Source organism: Panthera pardus, unplaced genomic scaffold, assembly GCF_024362965.1.
Source record: "Panthera pardus isolate Hobbes unplaced genomic scaffold, ASM2436296v1 HiC_scaffold_16, whole genome shotgun sequence".
In the NCBI taxonomy this organism is placed as follows: domain Eukaryota; kingdom Metazoa; phylum Chordata; class Mammalia; order Carnivora; family Felidae; genus Panthera; species Panthera pardus.
Genome location: NW_026526721.1, coordinates 79,777,023 through 79,793,350, shown reverse-complemented (window position 1 = coordinate 79,793,350; position 16,328 = coordinate 79,777,023). Strand labels below are relative to the sequence as shown.

The 16,328-nt window shown below is 48.7% G+C and overlaps 1 protein-coding gene across 5 annotated transcripts in view; it reads left to right on the top strand.

Annotated features, from left to right (window-relative positions):
- Positions 1 to 15,635, top strand: part of ST6GAL1 (ST6 beta-galactoside alpha-2,6-sialyltransferase 1) — a 119,445-nt gene extending 103,810 nt beyond the window's left edge. For all 5 annotated transcript variants that reach the window (XM_019463464.2, XM_019463461.2, XM_019463462.2 and 2 more), the window contains 3 exons: positions 8,923 to 9,021; positions 10,299 to 10,473; positions 12,731 to 15,635. In XM_019463464.2, coding sequence (XP_019319009.1) covers positions 8,923 to 9,021; positions 10,299 to 10,473; positions 12,731 to 12,972 — 516 coding nt within the window. In that variant the 3' untranslated portion in view covers positions 12,973 to 15,635. The remainder of the gene's footprint in view (positions 1 to 8,922; positions 9,022 to 10,298; positions 10,474 to 12,730) is intronic.
- The last annotated feature ends 693 nt before the right edge of the window (positions 15,636 to 16,328 follow it).

The following is a 16,328-nucleotide window of genomic DNA, read 5'->3' as shown; positions in this document are numbered from 1 at the left end:
ACAGCAGTAAAACAGAGACAGACATGTTCCCTGTGCTTGTGGAGCCCACGATCTTGTGGGGTCATTTCATTTTCCAAACAGGATGACCGAGGCCCAGGAAGAAAAGGTGGTCCGCACAACCCACATAGGGTAATGGCAGACCCGTGCAGGATGAACGAAGGCCTCGTCACAGCTGGGTCAGGCTCTTCCCTGGCTCCCTGCTGGTGCCTTCCCAGTCCACGCCTATCTCTACCATCATCCTGGTTATCCATCTCATTTATTGCCTGGCTCTCCCACCATGGCGTATGGGCTCCAAGAGGAGGCGCGTTTGTCTGTTTGGTTCACTCTTAAACCCAAATGCCTGGACCAGTGCCCATTATGTAGTCGGTGTGCAATAAATATTTGTTGAGTATAGTCCAGAGAACCTTCTGCTCCTTCAGTGGACTGCCTCCAAACTTCTCCAAATTCTTTAAAAAAATTTTTTTGAGCTTTGTATTTGCAAATACTTGAAACTTTCAGCAAAGTTGCAATAATATGACCAAAACCAAGATTGCCTGTATAGCCTTTATCCGGACCCTATTACTTTTTCATTTTACCCCATTGCTATATCATCTGCTCTTTTCATTCTTCAGAATAGGTTTTCATTTGAGAGTAAGTTGTATATATTGTAGACATTAATTCCTGAGGACAGAAAGTTTATACCCCTCCCCCCCACTATATCAACTCATTTGTTGAAGCTCTAACCTTCAATGTGATTGTGTTTGGGATGGGGTCTTTCAGAGATAAATATATTTCGATGAGGTCTTGAGTGTGGGTCCCCGTGATATATCTGCCATGTGAGGAAGGTGGCTGTCTACAAGCCAGGATGGGCAGCTCTACCAGGAACCAAATCTGCTGGCGCCTTGACCTTGGACTTCCCCAGCCTCTAGAACCATGAGAAGTAAATGCCTGTCGCTTAAGCCATCCAGTCTATGGTATTGTGTCATAGCAGCCTGAGCTAAGATTTGTTGGTACTGAGAAGTGGGGTGCAGCTATAAGAAAACCTAACAATGTGTAGTGGCTTTAGAACTGGGCAATTGACAGAAGCTGGAGGAGATTTGGAGGGCATGCTTGAACTAAAGATGCTAAGGGACATTCTGGTGAGGACTCGAAAAGAGGAGAGCCAGGGTGCCTGGGTGGCTCAGCTGGTTGAGCATCTGATTGTGGCTCAGGTTCTGATCTCATGGTTCCTGAGTTTGAGACTCACATGAGGCTCACTGCCGTCAGTGAAGAGCCTGCTTCGGATCCTCTGTCTCCTTCGCTCTCTGCCCCTCCCCTGCTTGTGCACATGTGCGCGCTCTCTCTCTCTCTCTCAAAAATAAACATTAAAAGTTAAAAAAAGATGGGAGCTGGAGAGATAGCTTCTATCTTTCTAGAGAATATGGAAATAATCGTGAACAGAATGCTGGCAGGTTATATGGATGATTAAAGGCCATTCTGGTGAGATCTCAGGTGGAAATGAGGAACATGTTATTGAACAGTGGAGAAAAAGTGATCCTTATTATAAAGTGGCAGAGATTTTGACTGAGTACTAATGTTTTGTGGAAGGTAGAACTTTTGAGCAAAGAAGTTGGATATTTATCTAAGGTGATTTCTAAGCAAAATGTTGAAGGAGTAGCTTGGTTTCTCCTGACTGCTTTCAGTGAGATAGGAGTAGACAAAAATGAATTTAAAAAGGAATTGTTTAGCAAAAAGGAAACAGAGCTTAAAGATTTGAAAATTCTTGGCTTATCTATACTGCAAAAAAATGAGAAAGCTTGTTCTGAAGAGGAAACTAAGGGGTGGCCCAAGACCACTTGATAAAGAGATCAGCAAGGGTGTGAACCACAGAGCTAATCAGCCACCTCAGCAGAAACACTGCCAGCTTGAGCTGAAGGAAACGGATACAGGACGAAGTGAAGGAAGGCTCCTGGGCTTCTTAGATACTACAGGACCAGACCACAGAGCTCTTTGGCTGCAAACTGTCATTGTGCCTTACAGCAGGAAAAGCATGATCCCAAATGTGATTCAGAAATCATCAGGGCTGCGTCCTTGGTTTCAAAGGTGGGAGGGGGGCATTGCTGTGGTTTTATTAGGCCAGATGACAGCTACTCAGAGCCTTGGGGGTATGACTCCTGACTGGCCCCAGTGGGTCCATGAGGCATGACATTGAACCAAAGAGGATTTTTTAAAATGTTTATTTAATTATTTTTGAGAGAGAGAGCAGGGAGGGGCAGAGAGAGTGGGGGAGACAGAATCCCAAGCAGGCTCTGCACTGTGAGCACAGAGCCCAATGCGGGACTCAAACCCATGAACTGTGAGATCATGACCTGAGCTGAAACCAAGATTTGGACACTTAACCCACTGAACCACCCAGGCCCAGCCCCAAAGATGATTCTTCTCAAACCTCTGCATCTAGTGGTATTTACTTTGCTAGGTTTTGGCCTTCCTTGGGACCTGTTACCTCTTTCTTCCTTCCTTCGGATTTCCCCCTTTGGGAATGGGAATGTCCATCCTATGCCGTCCCACCATTGTATTTTGGAAGGACATAACTTTTCTGGTTTCATGGGTTCACAGCTGGAAAAGAGTTTTGCTTCAGGATGAACTACCTCACCCTTACGTGATTTAGATATTTACATGAGACGTAGGACTTTAGACTTTTAGAGTTGATGTTGGAGTGAGTTGAGGCATCCGGTGATGTTGGGTGGAATTAATGTATTTTGCATGTTGGAAGGATGTGATTTTGGAGGATCCAGGGACAGAATGTTATGAACTGAATGTGTCTCTCCTGAATTCATCTGTCGAAGCCCTGACTTCCAGTGCAATGGTGTTTGGCAGTGGGGCTTTTGGGAGATGACTGGATGTAGATGAAGTCTTGAGGGTAGGGTCTCTATGATGGGATTAGTGGCCTTATAAGAACAAAGAGAGGGAGGGAGGGAGAGAAAGAGAGAGAGAGAGAGAGAGAGAGAGAGAGAGAGAGAGAGACCAGAGCTCACTTTCATTCCACCAGGTGAGGACACGGAGAAAAGCAGCCATTTGCAAGCCACAAGGTGGGTTCTCACTGCGAAACCAAATGTGCTGGTACCTCAGTCTTGGGCTACCCATCCTCCAGAACTGTGAGAAATAAATGTCTGCTGTTCAAGGCATCCAGTTTCTGGTATTTTGTTATAGTAGCCTGAGCAGACTAAGTTAATACACACTTCAGTCTGTATTTCCTAAGAATGAGAATATTGTCTTACTCAACCAAAGTACAGTTATGAACTTCATACATTTACACTGGTAACATACTTTAATCTGTCTGCATTCCAGACAGATCTGTTTCCTAATTGACCTAATAATGTCTTTTATGGCATTTTTTTTTTCTTTTAGTACAAGAGCCAGTCCAGGATCGGGATACACATACACATAACATTTATTCTTTTTCCTTTATGGTCTGTGGATGAACACTTGAATATTGTGCCACTGTCTCGCTCCTCATCAAAATTTCCTCCTATATTTCGCATTCATGACTCACTTTTGCCTGAACCAGTCTTTACTGTGATGGTTGCAAAATGGTACTTTCTAACTATAGCTCTCCCTGCCCCGCATCACTGGGTTGGCACTCAGAATTCTACTGTAAGTGTAACCCTCACTTCTCCTCCTCCCATTTATTTCCTCCCTCCCGCCTCTCCTTTCTTTCTCTATGTTTTATTGGTAAGAACTCATGGATTCCGTATTTTTTTTTCAATGGTTTGTAATTCATCAGTGTTCCGAATTACTTTGGCATTCACATGGTTTCAGATTTGGCCAGTGGGAGTTCCTTCAAGCTAGCTCTTGTTTCCCCATGACATACATGCTCTTATCATTTTTCTTATCACTCTGTATCTTCTGGCATAACAAGATATTCCAGTTCATTCTAGACTTATCTGTTGCATTTTAAATGTTTGATCATTATTCGTTTTATCCTGAATATATGCATACACGGTGTTCTGGATTAGAGACAGATTTCTTATTTAAATACTTCATAGTACATAATGAATGCATTGATCCATCTTTGCCCAAGCTCCTACTTTTGGGGCAGTGCAGCGAGAGCCAGATCAATTTTCTTGCGTGACTGGCCAGATACCCCATAGGCAAAGGACAAAAAATAAATGATCCCCTCATACCCCACTTATAAAAGGCAGGAAGTGGTTGTCATCTACCCTTCCAGAAAGGGGCTTTTTTTTTTCCTTAGAGACAGAGCGAGCAGGGAAGAGGGACAGAGGGAGAGAGAGAGACTCTTACGCAGGCTCCACACCCAATGCAGAGCCCGACTTGAAGCTCAGTCTCATGACCCTGAGATCATGACCTGAGCTGAAATCAAGATTTGGCCACTTAACTGACTGAGCCACCCAGGCGCCCCATACTTATGGTTCTTTTGATGACTTCCTGGGATGCCTGGTAGAATTCAGGCCCCTCTGACTTGGTGGCTTTCCATTTGAGGTGCCCTGGGCACCTCCTGTCCAGGTCCAGTTTACCATGGTCAAGACTTCATTTCTCATATCTACTCAAGACGCTGACCACCCTTTGTTTGTCTCCCTATAGCACTAACCCCCTTTGTGACTCTGGCAAATTCGCAAATCAGCTAGAACACACTCTTTCTTTTGTTATCCCTTATTATTTTGAATGAAGGTTGTCTAGTGCAGTGGGAAAAGATCAGACAGGCCTTGATTTGCATCCAAGCTCCATCCGTTCCTGGCTGTGTGATCTTGGGCTAGTTATGGAACCTAAGAGCTTCCTTTTCATACTCTGTTTGGGGCTGGGAAATACTGTGAGGGATAAATAAGAAGACATTGACTTTAATTGCTGTGTGAGTTTAACAAAATGACTAAGTCTAGACTCTGTAGTTAAGATATCAGTACACACACACACACACACACACACACACACACACACACACAGTATATTAGTTTCCTAGGCCTGCCATAACAAAGTACCAGGTAACAAGCCACCAGGTAGGGTGGCTTAAACTACGGAGATTTGTTTTTTCACAATTCTGGAGGCCAGAGCTACAAGATCAAGGTGCCATCAAGGTTGGTTTCTGATAAAGGCTCTCTTCCTGGTCTGTGGATGGCCACCGTCTCTCTATGTCTTCATGTGGTCTTTCCCCTGTGTGCATGTGGAGAGAAAGAGATCTTTGGCATCTTTTCCTTTTCTTGTAAGAATATCAATCTTCTCAGATTAGGGATCTATCCTTGTGACCTCATTTAACCTTAATTACTGCCCTGAAGGCCCTATCTCCAATATAGTCCAGTTGGGGGTCAGGGTTTCAACATACAAAGTTCAGTCCATAACTGAGGGAAGAAAGATTTGGGAAGAATAAAAACCATTCAGGTAAGATCTGCAGAATGCAATGATTGGGGTTATTATTTTATTCTTCCATATATAGATATATGTGTATATTCTTGTCTTTTCTAACTTTCCGCAGTGACCATTTCTTACTCTGTGACTGGAGAGAGTATTTTAAACAGGTTTCCATCTCCCTGGTGTAACCTTTTCCTGGCAGGTGTTCCTTGGGGCTCCGTTGCTATGGCAGTGACTTATTTTCCTCATCATGAGGCTCCTGGGATCCCTTGAACTCAGGTCAGACTCTGCATGAGGTTAAGTACAGGAGCATTTGGAAACACTTTGATTCTCTCCCGTGTGCCTTCTGCTGCAAATGAAAACATGACAGATTGAGATGCTGTCCAGGCATGGCTGGTCATGCAGGGCCTTACAGGGTGATAATGTCCTATAAATAAGCTACCTTAGCCTGGAGAGGGGCAGCTGCCCTCCTAAGACCACAGAGTGGATTAGACATGAAGCATTGCCCCACTTGCCCAAGCAGTTTTGAGGCTCTCTTGTCTTTGAGGACATCTTTAAATCTCACAGCAGAATTAATGTGGTAAGTACAGAGCCCGGTCCATGTAAGGTTGAGGAGTGCTTTGCTAGTTTCTTCCCTCTCCCCACACAGGTCCTGGCTGTGTTCACTTTCTGTTCCTCCTCTGGATAAACTAGCACTTACTGTCCTGCTTTGTCATTTGCCTCATCAAGTGGCTTGGGTGAATGGCCATTTCCCCACCATGTGTGGTGAGAACTGAGGGTGGCCCGGCCCCTGTTGGTGTGCTCACTTATTTAAGGGCCTCGTGGTTTATGAATATAGCCTTGTGGGGGAAAAACAGACACTCGGGGAGGAGCCAGCCTCTAGACTCTGGTTCTGGCTCTGTCCCAAGCTCACTTGGTAGCCTTGGACAAGTCTGTTTTCTCTACGGAACTCAGTTTACTCCTCTGAAAATGACAGATTTGGATCTCGTCCCTCGAGGATCTTCCCGCTGTGACTTGCTACAACTCACACAAGAAGCAACGTTCCCATTGACATGTCTATGTCCCTCATCAAATGCTTTCTTTGACATCTCCTCCCAAGACCCATGGGTGACCCACCCCTGCCCTCTTTGTGGGAGGCAGTGCAGTATGTAGGTCAGAAGTATGGGCTCTGGAGCCAGACAAAAGGGCTCTAGTTCAGACCCCTTGCTTACTAGCAAGATGGCTTGGGTGAGTTTCTTAGCATCTCTGTGTCTATTTCCTTATTTATAAAATGAGCATATTAATAATTACCTCCAGGGGTTCTTGCGAAGATGAACTGAGATACTGTATGGAAAGTACCTGGCTTGTAGTAAACATCATTAAAGGGCATCTGCTGCTATCGTTGTTGTTCTCCTTTATCGTAAAGGAGAAGACTTTTGAGCAGCTCGCTTGGGATTTCTGAGGACAGTGAAGCCACAGATGGTGGCAAAGTCTTAGGGTGCCAGAACTTGGCTCCACCTGCATCCTGCTTTGTGTACTAAGAAGATTACTGGAGAGGGGCTGGAGACATCTTAAAAATTCCAGTTCTCTCTAATCCTCCTGAGTACCCATACATCACCTGGTGTCAGTACTCTGCATAGAAAGAAGCATGGCTCAGGAAAAGACTTATGCTCTCAATATACCTGCTGCTTTGAGGTGGAGAAGGATGGGAATAGGGAGTGAAGCAGTAGAATTCTGAAGACAAGTATAAAACAGCGGGAGGTTGGCCGCTGCTCCCTGGGCCTTCCTGCCACCAGCTTGTTGGGACACCTGCTCTGCCTTTGGACCACAGCACTGAATATCTGTGCCGGGACTTAACAATGTTCCTCACAGACCGAGGACCGCCCTTAAGTCAGAAGATGTGGGTTCAGTTCCTAGTTCCTGTGGTCCTCAGCTGTGGAACTCAAGGCCAGTTGTCTCATCCTTGAACTTCACATCCCTGCCTCGCCCCCAGTGGCACATGCCCATTGCTTTTCTTTCCATGTTACCATTTTAGGAAATGACCCGAGGTCTGGAAGTCACCCTTAGCCCCCTTTCCTTCACTTTCAACACCCAACGAGTCTGCAGGTCTATAGCTGACAGTTGTAACTCTTTGTCGTCATTCCTTCTCCATCATTTCTTAGGCCTCAGCAGCAGCTTCTGCCTGGTCTCCTTTCTCTGAAACTCTAGAGACTCCAGGACACTAGTCTGTTGAGATCCTTCTCACTTAAAAGACTTCACGGGTCCCATAATCTACTGAAGAAACCCTAAGTTCCCTGGCATGGTCCCTGCTTACGTTTTTCTAGTACCTTCCAGCTCTCCCTTTGTATCCTAGCTGCACTGGACAACCTGCAATTCCCAGACAAGCTCCTCACTGTACTAAGTAGAACTAAGTTTGTTTATAAGTGCCAGGAACACTCTTCCCACCCCTCAACACTAGGTTAACAAGATAAAAATGTATTTCTGTCTCATGTAAAAGAAGTCCAAGGGTAGACATTTCAGGGCCGTTATGATGTTCCAGTGTGTCAGGAACCCAGGCTCCTGCTACCTTGTGTATTTGCCCTTCAGTCCTGGGGCTTCAACTCCACAGTCCAAGATGACTGCTGAAGCTCCAGCCATCACATCTACTTTGGGCCAGCAGGAAAGAGGAATGAACAAGGAAAGGCATGACTTTGCCTCTAAGGACACTTCTGCAAGTCACACTTGCTCCCACACCCTCGGCCAGAATTTTATCACGTGGCCATGCTTAGCTGTAAGAGAAGCTGGGACATTTTTATTTCAGGTAGTCTTTATTTTAGATAGCCCTGTATTGAGGCAAGCAGAAATGTTTGTTTCCAAGGAAGAAAGAAGGGATGAATATTGGGTGATGCCCAGCAGTCTCTTTCACATAATCTCACATTTGGGGATTTGCACACATTGCTTTTTCTGTCTGGGACACCTTCCCTCTCCCTACACCCCCCTTCCCTGGCTTGGCCTGCTATTATTTGTCCCTTAACCACTCACTCACCTCATGGCCATACTCACCCTGGCCCCCTGTGACTGTCTGGGGACTCCTTGACACCCAGTGCAACTACATAATCCCCACCACTAATATTTCTTGTCTCAAAGATATGCTGAGGAAGTGGGGTTATATTCTTCAGGCTTCCAGGGCCTTCCTACCTTTGGGGGAGGTTTGGGGGCGACGAGATGGCTGAATGACCTCCGAGGCCAATGACAAGTTGGTGTTCCCTGGGTTGTACACAGACCACCCAACTTCACATAGTTGCTCTTGAGACATTGCAGTGACACTGATTAGGTCTCCCCCTCGTGATGGTGAGTGGTCGAGGTGGGGAGGGATTATTGTGATTCTGGCTTTTATTGTCAAACAATTCTTGATTTGATTTCCGCCATTTGTTCGTCTCAGTTTCCACCTGGGCAACATGTGCCTTTTAGGGTGAGTGTTGACAGCTGATCTCATATGGCATTGAAATTTAAGTGCTGCACCGAAACTTAGAAGCCTCACGGGCCCTGGGGCCTCAGGTGGTACTTGTGACCTGTCAGTTACTACCACAAGCAGAATGTTTACATGTTGACATCCAGGTGACAGTTTGCTGCTTCTTCTTGCAGTTGGTCACCACTGAAGGGCGCTTCCTCAAAGACAGTTTGTACAACGAGGGAATCCTAATTGTGTGGGACCCATCTGTTTACCATTCAGATATCCCAAAGGTAAGTGGGTATCCATGGGAGGTAGGGATGAGTCTTCTGTTTGCCTGTAGATGTCCCTGAGTTCCTGGGTTTGAGAGTCATCTGGGCCATCCCTGAGGACTGGCTCTTTCAGTTTGAGGACAACACACTTCATCCGGAATAGCAGCGCGGAAGTATTCCCGTCCTATACCAGTGCCCTCCGCGCCCTGCCCCATGGTGCCGTGTTTTCATCTCTTAATTATGGTATGGATCAGGAGTAACAGGGCCCGAATTTCTCACTGGAGTGGGGTTGTGTTCATCTAATTCAAAAAATTTTTAATTTTTTTAATGTTTTTTATTTATTTTTGAGACAGAGAGAGACAGAGCATGAGCAGGGGAGGGGCAGAGAGAGAGGGAGACACAGAATCCGAAGCAGGCAGGCTCTGAGCTGAGCCGAAGTCGGATGCCCAACTGACTGAGCCACCCAGGCGCCCCTAATTCAGTTATTTCTGATGCAGATCAGCAGGAATAGACAATGGTTACTCTTACTCCTATGACAGAATCACCATGCTTGACCTACTTCCGGTCTCCAGAATTCTTCATTTCACTCTCGTAACAACACAGGGAAGTAGGTAGAAGCGTGGTTATTTCCCTTTTGCAGGTGAGGAGACTGGACTGTGGAGAGGGGAAGTCGCCTGTCCCAGGGCTTGGTTTACTAAGCAGGGGGCACTCTTTCAGAAAGGCGACAGAAGTCTCGGGCCTGCTGGCTCCTCAGCCTCTCCAGATTGGCGCTCTCGCTGTTTGTCCTGCACGTCGGTTGGCCTCTCCCTGATGTGGCTTCAGTGCCACAGGAGAATGGCTTTAGGGCAGAAGGACGGGGTGCTTGGGGACCCTCTGGGGACACTTGATTCTGGAGTCAGACCCGGCAGTAGCCGACAGGCTCTGGTGACCCCTGGTACCCTCACCACCTCAGCCCCCGCAGTTTGGCACTGATCTCCCTGAAAGCAGAAGTTGGCCAGGGTCAGGACAGGGACTTTGAACCCCCAGATGTGGCAAGCTGTGCCCCAGTTTTCGCCCCCTTAGAGGTGGGGTTAGACGGTGCCAAGGGCCCCTTTGAGCTCTGGAAGCTTTCCCAGAGATTATGATCCTGAAGTCTGAGGCTGTTCCAGGGTCACCAGGCTCAGAATCCCCTGTGAGCATAGGCTATGTGCTGGGTCCCCTGTGCTATCAAGTGAGTGCTGTGATGTGGAGGAGTCTGGAATCTGCTCCGAGCCGAGGCACATCCCTCTCCTTGAGAAGACCATTTCCTTCTCTTTCAGTGGTACCAGAGCCCTGACTACAGCTTCTTTGAGAACTACAAGAGTTATCGCAAGCTTCATCCCGATCAGCCCTTTTACATCCTCAGGCCCCAGATGCCTTGGGAGCTGTGGGACATCATTCAAGAAGTCTCTCCGGAGGAGATTCAGCCCAACCCCCCATCCTCTGGGATGCTTGGTGAGTCCGCATCTGGGGAAAGACCTCTCGTGTTTGTTTCTAGAAGCGGTTAGCGCTCTTCTGGGACCTCATTCGTTCATTCGTTTCTTTGCTCACCAAACAACTGCTAGGTTTTTGTTGTATTTGTATACTGTGCCAAGTTCTAGCTAAGATCCAGAGATCGGAAGATAGAATCCTTCTCCATTAGGGTCTTTGGTGGTGGAGTTCAGTCAGGCGTCCAAGGCCAGGAGGGAGCAGCTGCCCGGTTGTGCCAGGAGGGAGCTTTGTGGAGGGGTGGCGTCAGCCCAGGCCTGGGCAAGGGGCAGATTTGGTGGTGGGGGCTGGGCAGGAAAGCAGAAGAGCAGGGCTGGGATTTGGAAGATGAGGCGAGGAAGACACTTGCCTCAGGTGTACAGTTTAAGGGAGCACCAAAAAATTTCAGTAACAAATAACATCAATACAGACTCTCTTCAAAACCACAACGAATGCAAGATTTGGTGCTGAGTGAAATATCAAACATTTTAAATAAAAACAGGATCACTAATAATGTTCTGCTGAGCCATATTGGCATCCGAGGAAAAATCAAGACTCAGTAATACTTTATTCTGGATTTCAAAAATTTGTTTAATCCAGTGAGTGCCCCAGTTATGTTCCTGATAGAGGAATGAGCTGTGCAGCTTTATTGGTTTAGGCGTCATGAATGGAGCTGAGGGAGCTGGTGAGGGTGGGCTGAGGTCTGAGTCCAGACGGTCCTGAATGCTGGCTTCATACTTTCTTCTCGGATGCATGGAAGGGAAACTCTCCTCTGAGCCCCCGCAGGGGACCCCTTTCCCTGGGGATGGATGGACAGAAAGATGGATGGATGGTTGGATGGCTGGCCCCTGCCACCCCCCATTGCATGATTTGCCTGCTCTCCTTCTGGAATGCAAACCACTTCAGGGTGGGGACTGAGTTTGATGCATTCTTCTGGGTCTGGCATAGGATAGCCCTGTGGAAACTGTACCCTAAGTTAATGAACAAGTCAGTGTTGAATGTCAGAGGCACTCCTTATAGAAAGGGATGGGGGCCATTTCAGTATCACACCTTCTTCATACTTTTTTCTTCAACGTTTAGATGTGTGCATTTGGGGCTCTTCCAGGAGCCCTTTGGAACAGGAATGGTTGGAAAAGCACTTTCCCGTCACCACTGCCCTGCCTTTGCCCACGCGGTCCCCTGTACCACCAATCCCCCTTCGTGCCCATCCTTAGTGGCCCCTGCCAGGCCCCACACCTGTGCTTTCAGGAAGTTTGTGGAAGACCTCTCCCATAGGAAGTGCTTCCTCCCGTAATTTCTAGAAGCACTTCCGTTGTGCCTTCATCAGTTTGTTGCAGAGCTGTCTTTTTTCCCCGCATTAGACCAGAGGTAGCAAGAGAGGGCTTTCCCCATAGCTGATTCCTCTGGAACAAAGTTGCTGCTAAGCAGTTTACAGTTTTGCTATCAGTGAGAACTGCTTCATCGCAAACGCTCCCCATACTTATGGCTGACAGAGGGGTCTGAGAGCCACCAACTTATTGTATCCTGGCAACAGCCTGTGTGGTAGGAGGAGTGGGCGGATCACCCCTTGGGGCAGATGGTGAGGGACGTGTCCTGCAGGCGATGCCTGAGCCAGGTGGGGACAGGAGGGTGGTAGCAGGAGTCTCCAGCCTCTTGTTGGCACAGTGTTCTGGGAGCACCGGCCTGGCCACACCGCTTTGGCTGCATCTCCTGCCCAAAGGAGCAGAGCCCAGCGATACAGACCGTGTGTGCTCCTGTTCCCACTGCCCTCCTCCCGGCCCAGGGGAAGGTCCGTCTCCCTAAGCACTGTAAGAAGCAACTTCTCCCAATCAGCACCATCCACCAGGCTCCTGTGGGATGTAAAAGTGCTAGAAAGTACTATCTACATGTGATGGTCCCGTCACCTCAGTCCTCTTGTCCTCTCTGCATATAGCTCATTCGCCCCGATAAGTCGGTGACCGGTGGAGCGCTTCAGTCCTCTAGTGCTTGGGGGGGGGACCTGTCACGTACCAGCCTCTGACCTAGGTGCCAGGGATACAAAGGCACACAGGACACAACATCCCGAGGAACAGCTTGCGGGATTGGCCTACTGGCAGAGCTCAGGTTGGGAATCACAGCAATAAACAGAAACCCCGGATAGACATCTCCCCAGATTTGGGTCCCTGAGCTGCCCGGCTCATGGCGCACGAGCTCAGGATGCTGGGGTGGGTCGCTGGGCAGGACTTACCTCCGCTCCCCTTTGCAGGCATCATCATCATGATGACGCTGTGTGACCAGGTGGATATTTATGAGTTCCTCCCGTCCAAGCGCAAGACTGACGTGTGTTACTACTACCAGAAGTTCTTTGACAGCGCCTGCACGATGGGCGCCTACCACCCCCTACTCTTTGAGAAGAATCTGGTGAAACACCTCAACCAGGGCACAGATGAGGACATTTACCTGCTTGGGAAAGCTACGCTGCCTGGCTTCCGGAGAATTCGCTGCTGAGCGTGGGCTTCCTGGTCAGGTCCCCTCACCCTTCTCCACCGAGCGTGGGTGGATCACATTCCCGAACAATCACAGCCTGCACCGTGGGCCTTCTGTCAGCAAGAGCCTCGGGCTGCAGGAGTCCCAAGAGCAAGCATCCAGGTCCAGCCTGCCCCATAGCTGCAGAGGTGTGTGTGTGACCCCCAAAGACTCCTGCCACACACATGTGCACACACACCTAGCATTCTTCCCACACACAGGCAAATGCGGGATCCACCTTTCTCCCCAGGGCTGCCAAAGCTGGGCTGTTTTCCCCACGGGAGTGGCGTTATTCTCACAAACCAGCACTCTCTGTTGCTTGAAATCTGCTCCTAGATACTGATTTCGTGTTTTAAAGAAATTCTCCTAAATGATGATTTGCCCCGGTATAAATAAGGTGGCTCTGGGGACCAGTAGGTGGTAGGGAGTGTAGGACACATCCTCGATTCCTCTAGAACAAAGCTGCTGCCAAGCTCCATGCCCTCGGGAGAGGTGGCATTCCTGTCGCTCTAGCTGGTTTGGCGGGTCCTTAACCTGGGTGCTTGTGGGCAAAGGGTCTTGCCGAACGCACATCCTCTCCACAGGGCGATGAGAGGCACAGAAGGGCACAGGCTCCATCCTCCAGCTGCTTGCGAGCTCGGGAGGGGTCACACACTTGCTCTGTCTGCTGGTCGGAGAGGGCTTCTCTGAGCTGGGCTGTGGAGATTTTAGAGGAAGAGGAGAAACAGGCCAAGCAGACGCTTGACTCATTTGAGTTGCGTTTTCCTTTCTGCCTTTATTGCCCACATTTATTCTCTAAGGTCTGCCTGAACTTAGGGGCTCAGATGATTTTTTTGAGGACCCCCCCCCCCCCCCCAACCCGTCTGAGGCAGGGAGTGCAGCCCCCTGGCAGACACCAGGCAAGCCAGATGCCAAAAACCTGATTTGTCCATGCTCAGCCTGGCCTGACCCTACCCTGCGGTGGGATTTGCACACCGCGCGCCCACTGCTGACTGCCCTCTTGTTTTCCCCTTTAAAGCAGTGGGTTTTTTTTTTTTTCTCTCTCTCTCTCAAATTATTTTTCAACATTTTCTGCTTTACAACAGTATCCCGATCTGATGATTTCTTTGACCTTCCCGGGCCTTTTGCGGGACGTCTCTCAGGGAGTGGGGATGTGGTTCCCTAGCATTTAAAGTTGCTCTCAGAAGTCAGAACCTTAGAGATCACAACCGATTCTCACAAGGTATATCAGACGGCCATGCCCTCTGGCCCTCCAGCAACGGTGCAGCATCAGAGTCTCCAGACAGAGGCCCTCGCACCCTGGTCTGCCAACAGGCTTCCTGGGTAGTTGTGCTACCCCGTTCCCTGGTGGAGAAGCATACTGGGCTAGGCCAGCCCTGCCCTGTGGAGAAGGCAGAGCGCTCGCTCAGGGTTACAAAGTAATGCTGTAGAGCCAGGGTTCCTAGACCCAGGCGTTTGGACTCCTGGCCTTATGTGCTCAACGGCCCCTCAAGCTCGAGCTCTAGAACAGCTGTCTGGGAGCTGGAGCTGGCTCACTTGCTGCCAAACCCTTGGTTTATAGAAGAGTAGAAGGAACCCAGAGGAAGAAGCCCCGGGTTTTCAAATTGATGCTCCCCCCGTCCCGTTTACCAGCCATGCCACCATTGGTGAATTCTCTCCGAGACTCTGTTTCCACGTCTTTAAAATGGGGGGGTGATGAGCCTACCTCACAGGGCTGTTATAAGGGTTACATGAAACACCTATCCTGGTTCTGTCCTAGCAGGTTCCCTGCGCATGGTGGCTTCCTTCCTCCCTCCCTCCCTTCCTTCCTTCCTTCCTTTTCTAAGGACCTGCTGTGTGCTCACACCTGGGCAAGACCTTGCTTTGAGGGAGGCCGGAGAGGGGGTCCTATCATCAGGGAATTAACTCTCCTATTGGGACACCTGCCTGGAGTGCCCAGGAAACCATCTGAGGCAGTGGAACGTGCAGAGGGTGTCCCCCCCCATCCCCCTCCCCCGCCTCCTTCTCCTCCTCCCCCCTCCTCCTCCTCTTCCTCCCTGCTTGCAGTTCTGACCTCTCTGCTTGGGGATAGGCAGCGCACTTGGGCCGCTTCTTGCTGTGTGGGGAGTCTTTCCCCTCTCCGGGCCCCCAGGCCCGGGCCCATAAAACATTGCTTTATGTTCTGATTTGACGTGCTTGCTGCAATCTCTGAATCACAGTGAGAGGCAGGTGGCATTCCATCAGCAGGAGGTAGGTGTTGGTGTGGACAATGAGACTACACTGGGTAGATGCTAGCTTTAATTGTTATTATTCATCTAAGGGATCAAATTAATTTAATTCTGTGTTGTCTATGGAAACTAGTAAACTGCAGATAAGATAGGGGTATTATTGTTGGTCTGGTGAGATGTTTAATGTTTGCGACAGATAATTTAGAAATGGTGACTGCACGCTGCGTTTGGAAAGTCCCCGTCTTGAGGGGGTCGTGTCTTCGTCAGTAGCCATCGCTCCATCCTATATCATGAGGTCCCCTGGCTCTTCAGTCGCAGAAACTGTTCACGTTGGTCTGGAGACCTCGATCTCAGAACTGTCTGCACCGTGCCTGATCCGATCATGAATTATCCAAAGATGATGTAAAATTTTAAAATAAACGTGTTTTTCAAAAAGTTTATCCCTCTCTCCTTACTTGCTAAGGGAAAGAACTGCTGGTGGTCAACTTTTATCTCCAAGGAGGACACAGCTGGAGTCCCGGAGCCCTGAATCCTTTCCCACTAGCTCCTCTCCACTCCCCCGGGAAGAAGGATGCTCACCTACGTAGCAAACAGCATCTTTGAGATATTGACCGATTGTTGTTGTTGTTGTTGTTGTTGTCGTTTTCCTTTTGCTCTTGCTTGGGTTCACGTGACTAAGTTGTTTGTCCAGCACCTCAGGGAAAGGATGCTGTAGGACAAGGAAGCAGGATGGAAGGAAGGTCTTTACCTTGATTTCCAAAATCCTAAAACCCTTAAGGGACTGAGGTCCCAAGAGGACAGCCAAAATATTTGGACAGAAAATCTCAGAAGCAGGAATAAGGAGAGAGGAGAATTCCTTTTCTCTGTGAACTGTGCCCCTCCCGTTAGGGATTGGATATGTCCCCCTAAACCACACGACACTATACTGTAGTCTATTAAGGGTGCAGCAGCACTGTGTCTGCAAAAACTGTTTGATCAAAAAATATTTTATTGTGGGACACCTGGGTGGCTCAGTCAGTTGAGCGTACCACTTTGGCTCAGCTCATGATCTCTAGGTTCCTGAGTTCGAGCCCCATATTAGGCTCCCTGCTGTCAGTGCAGAGCCCCCATTGGACCCTCTGTCTCCCTTCC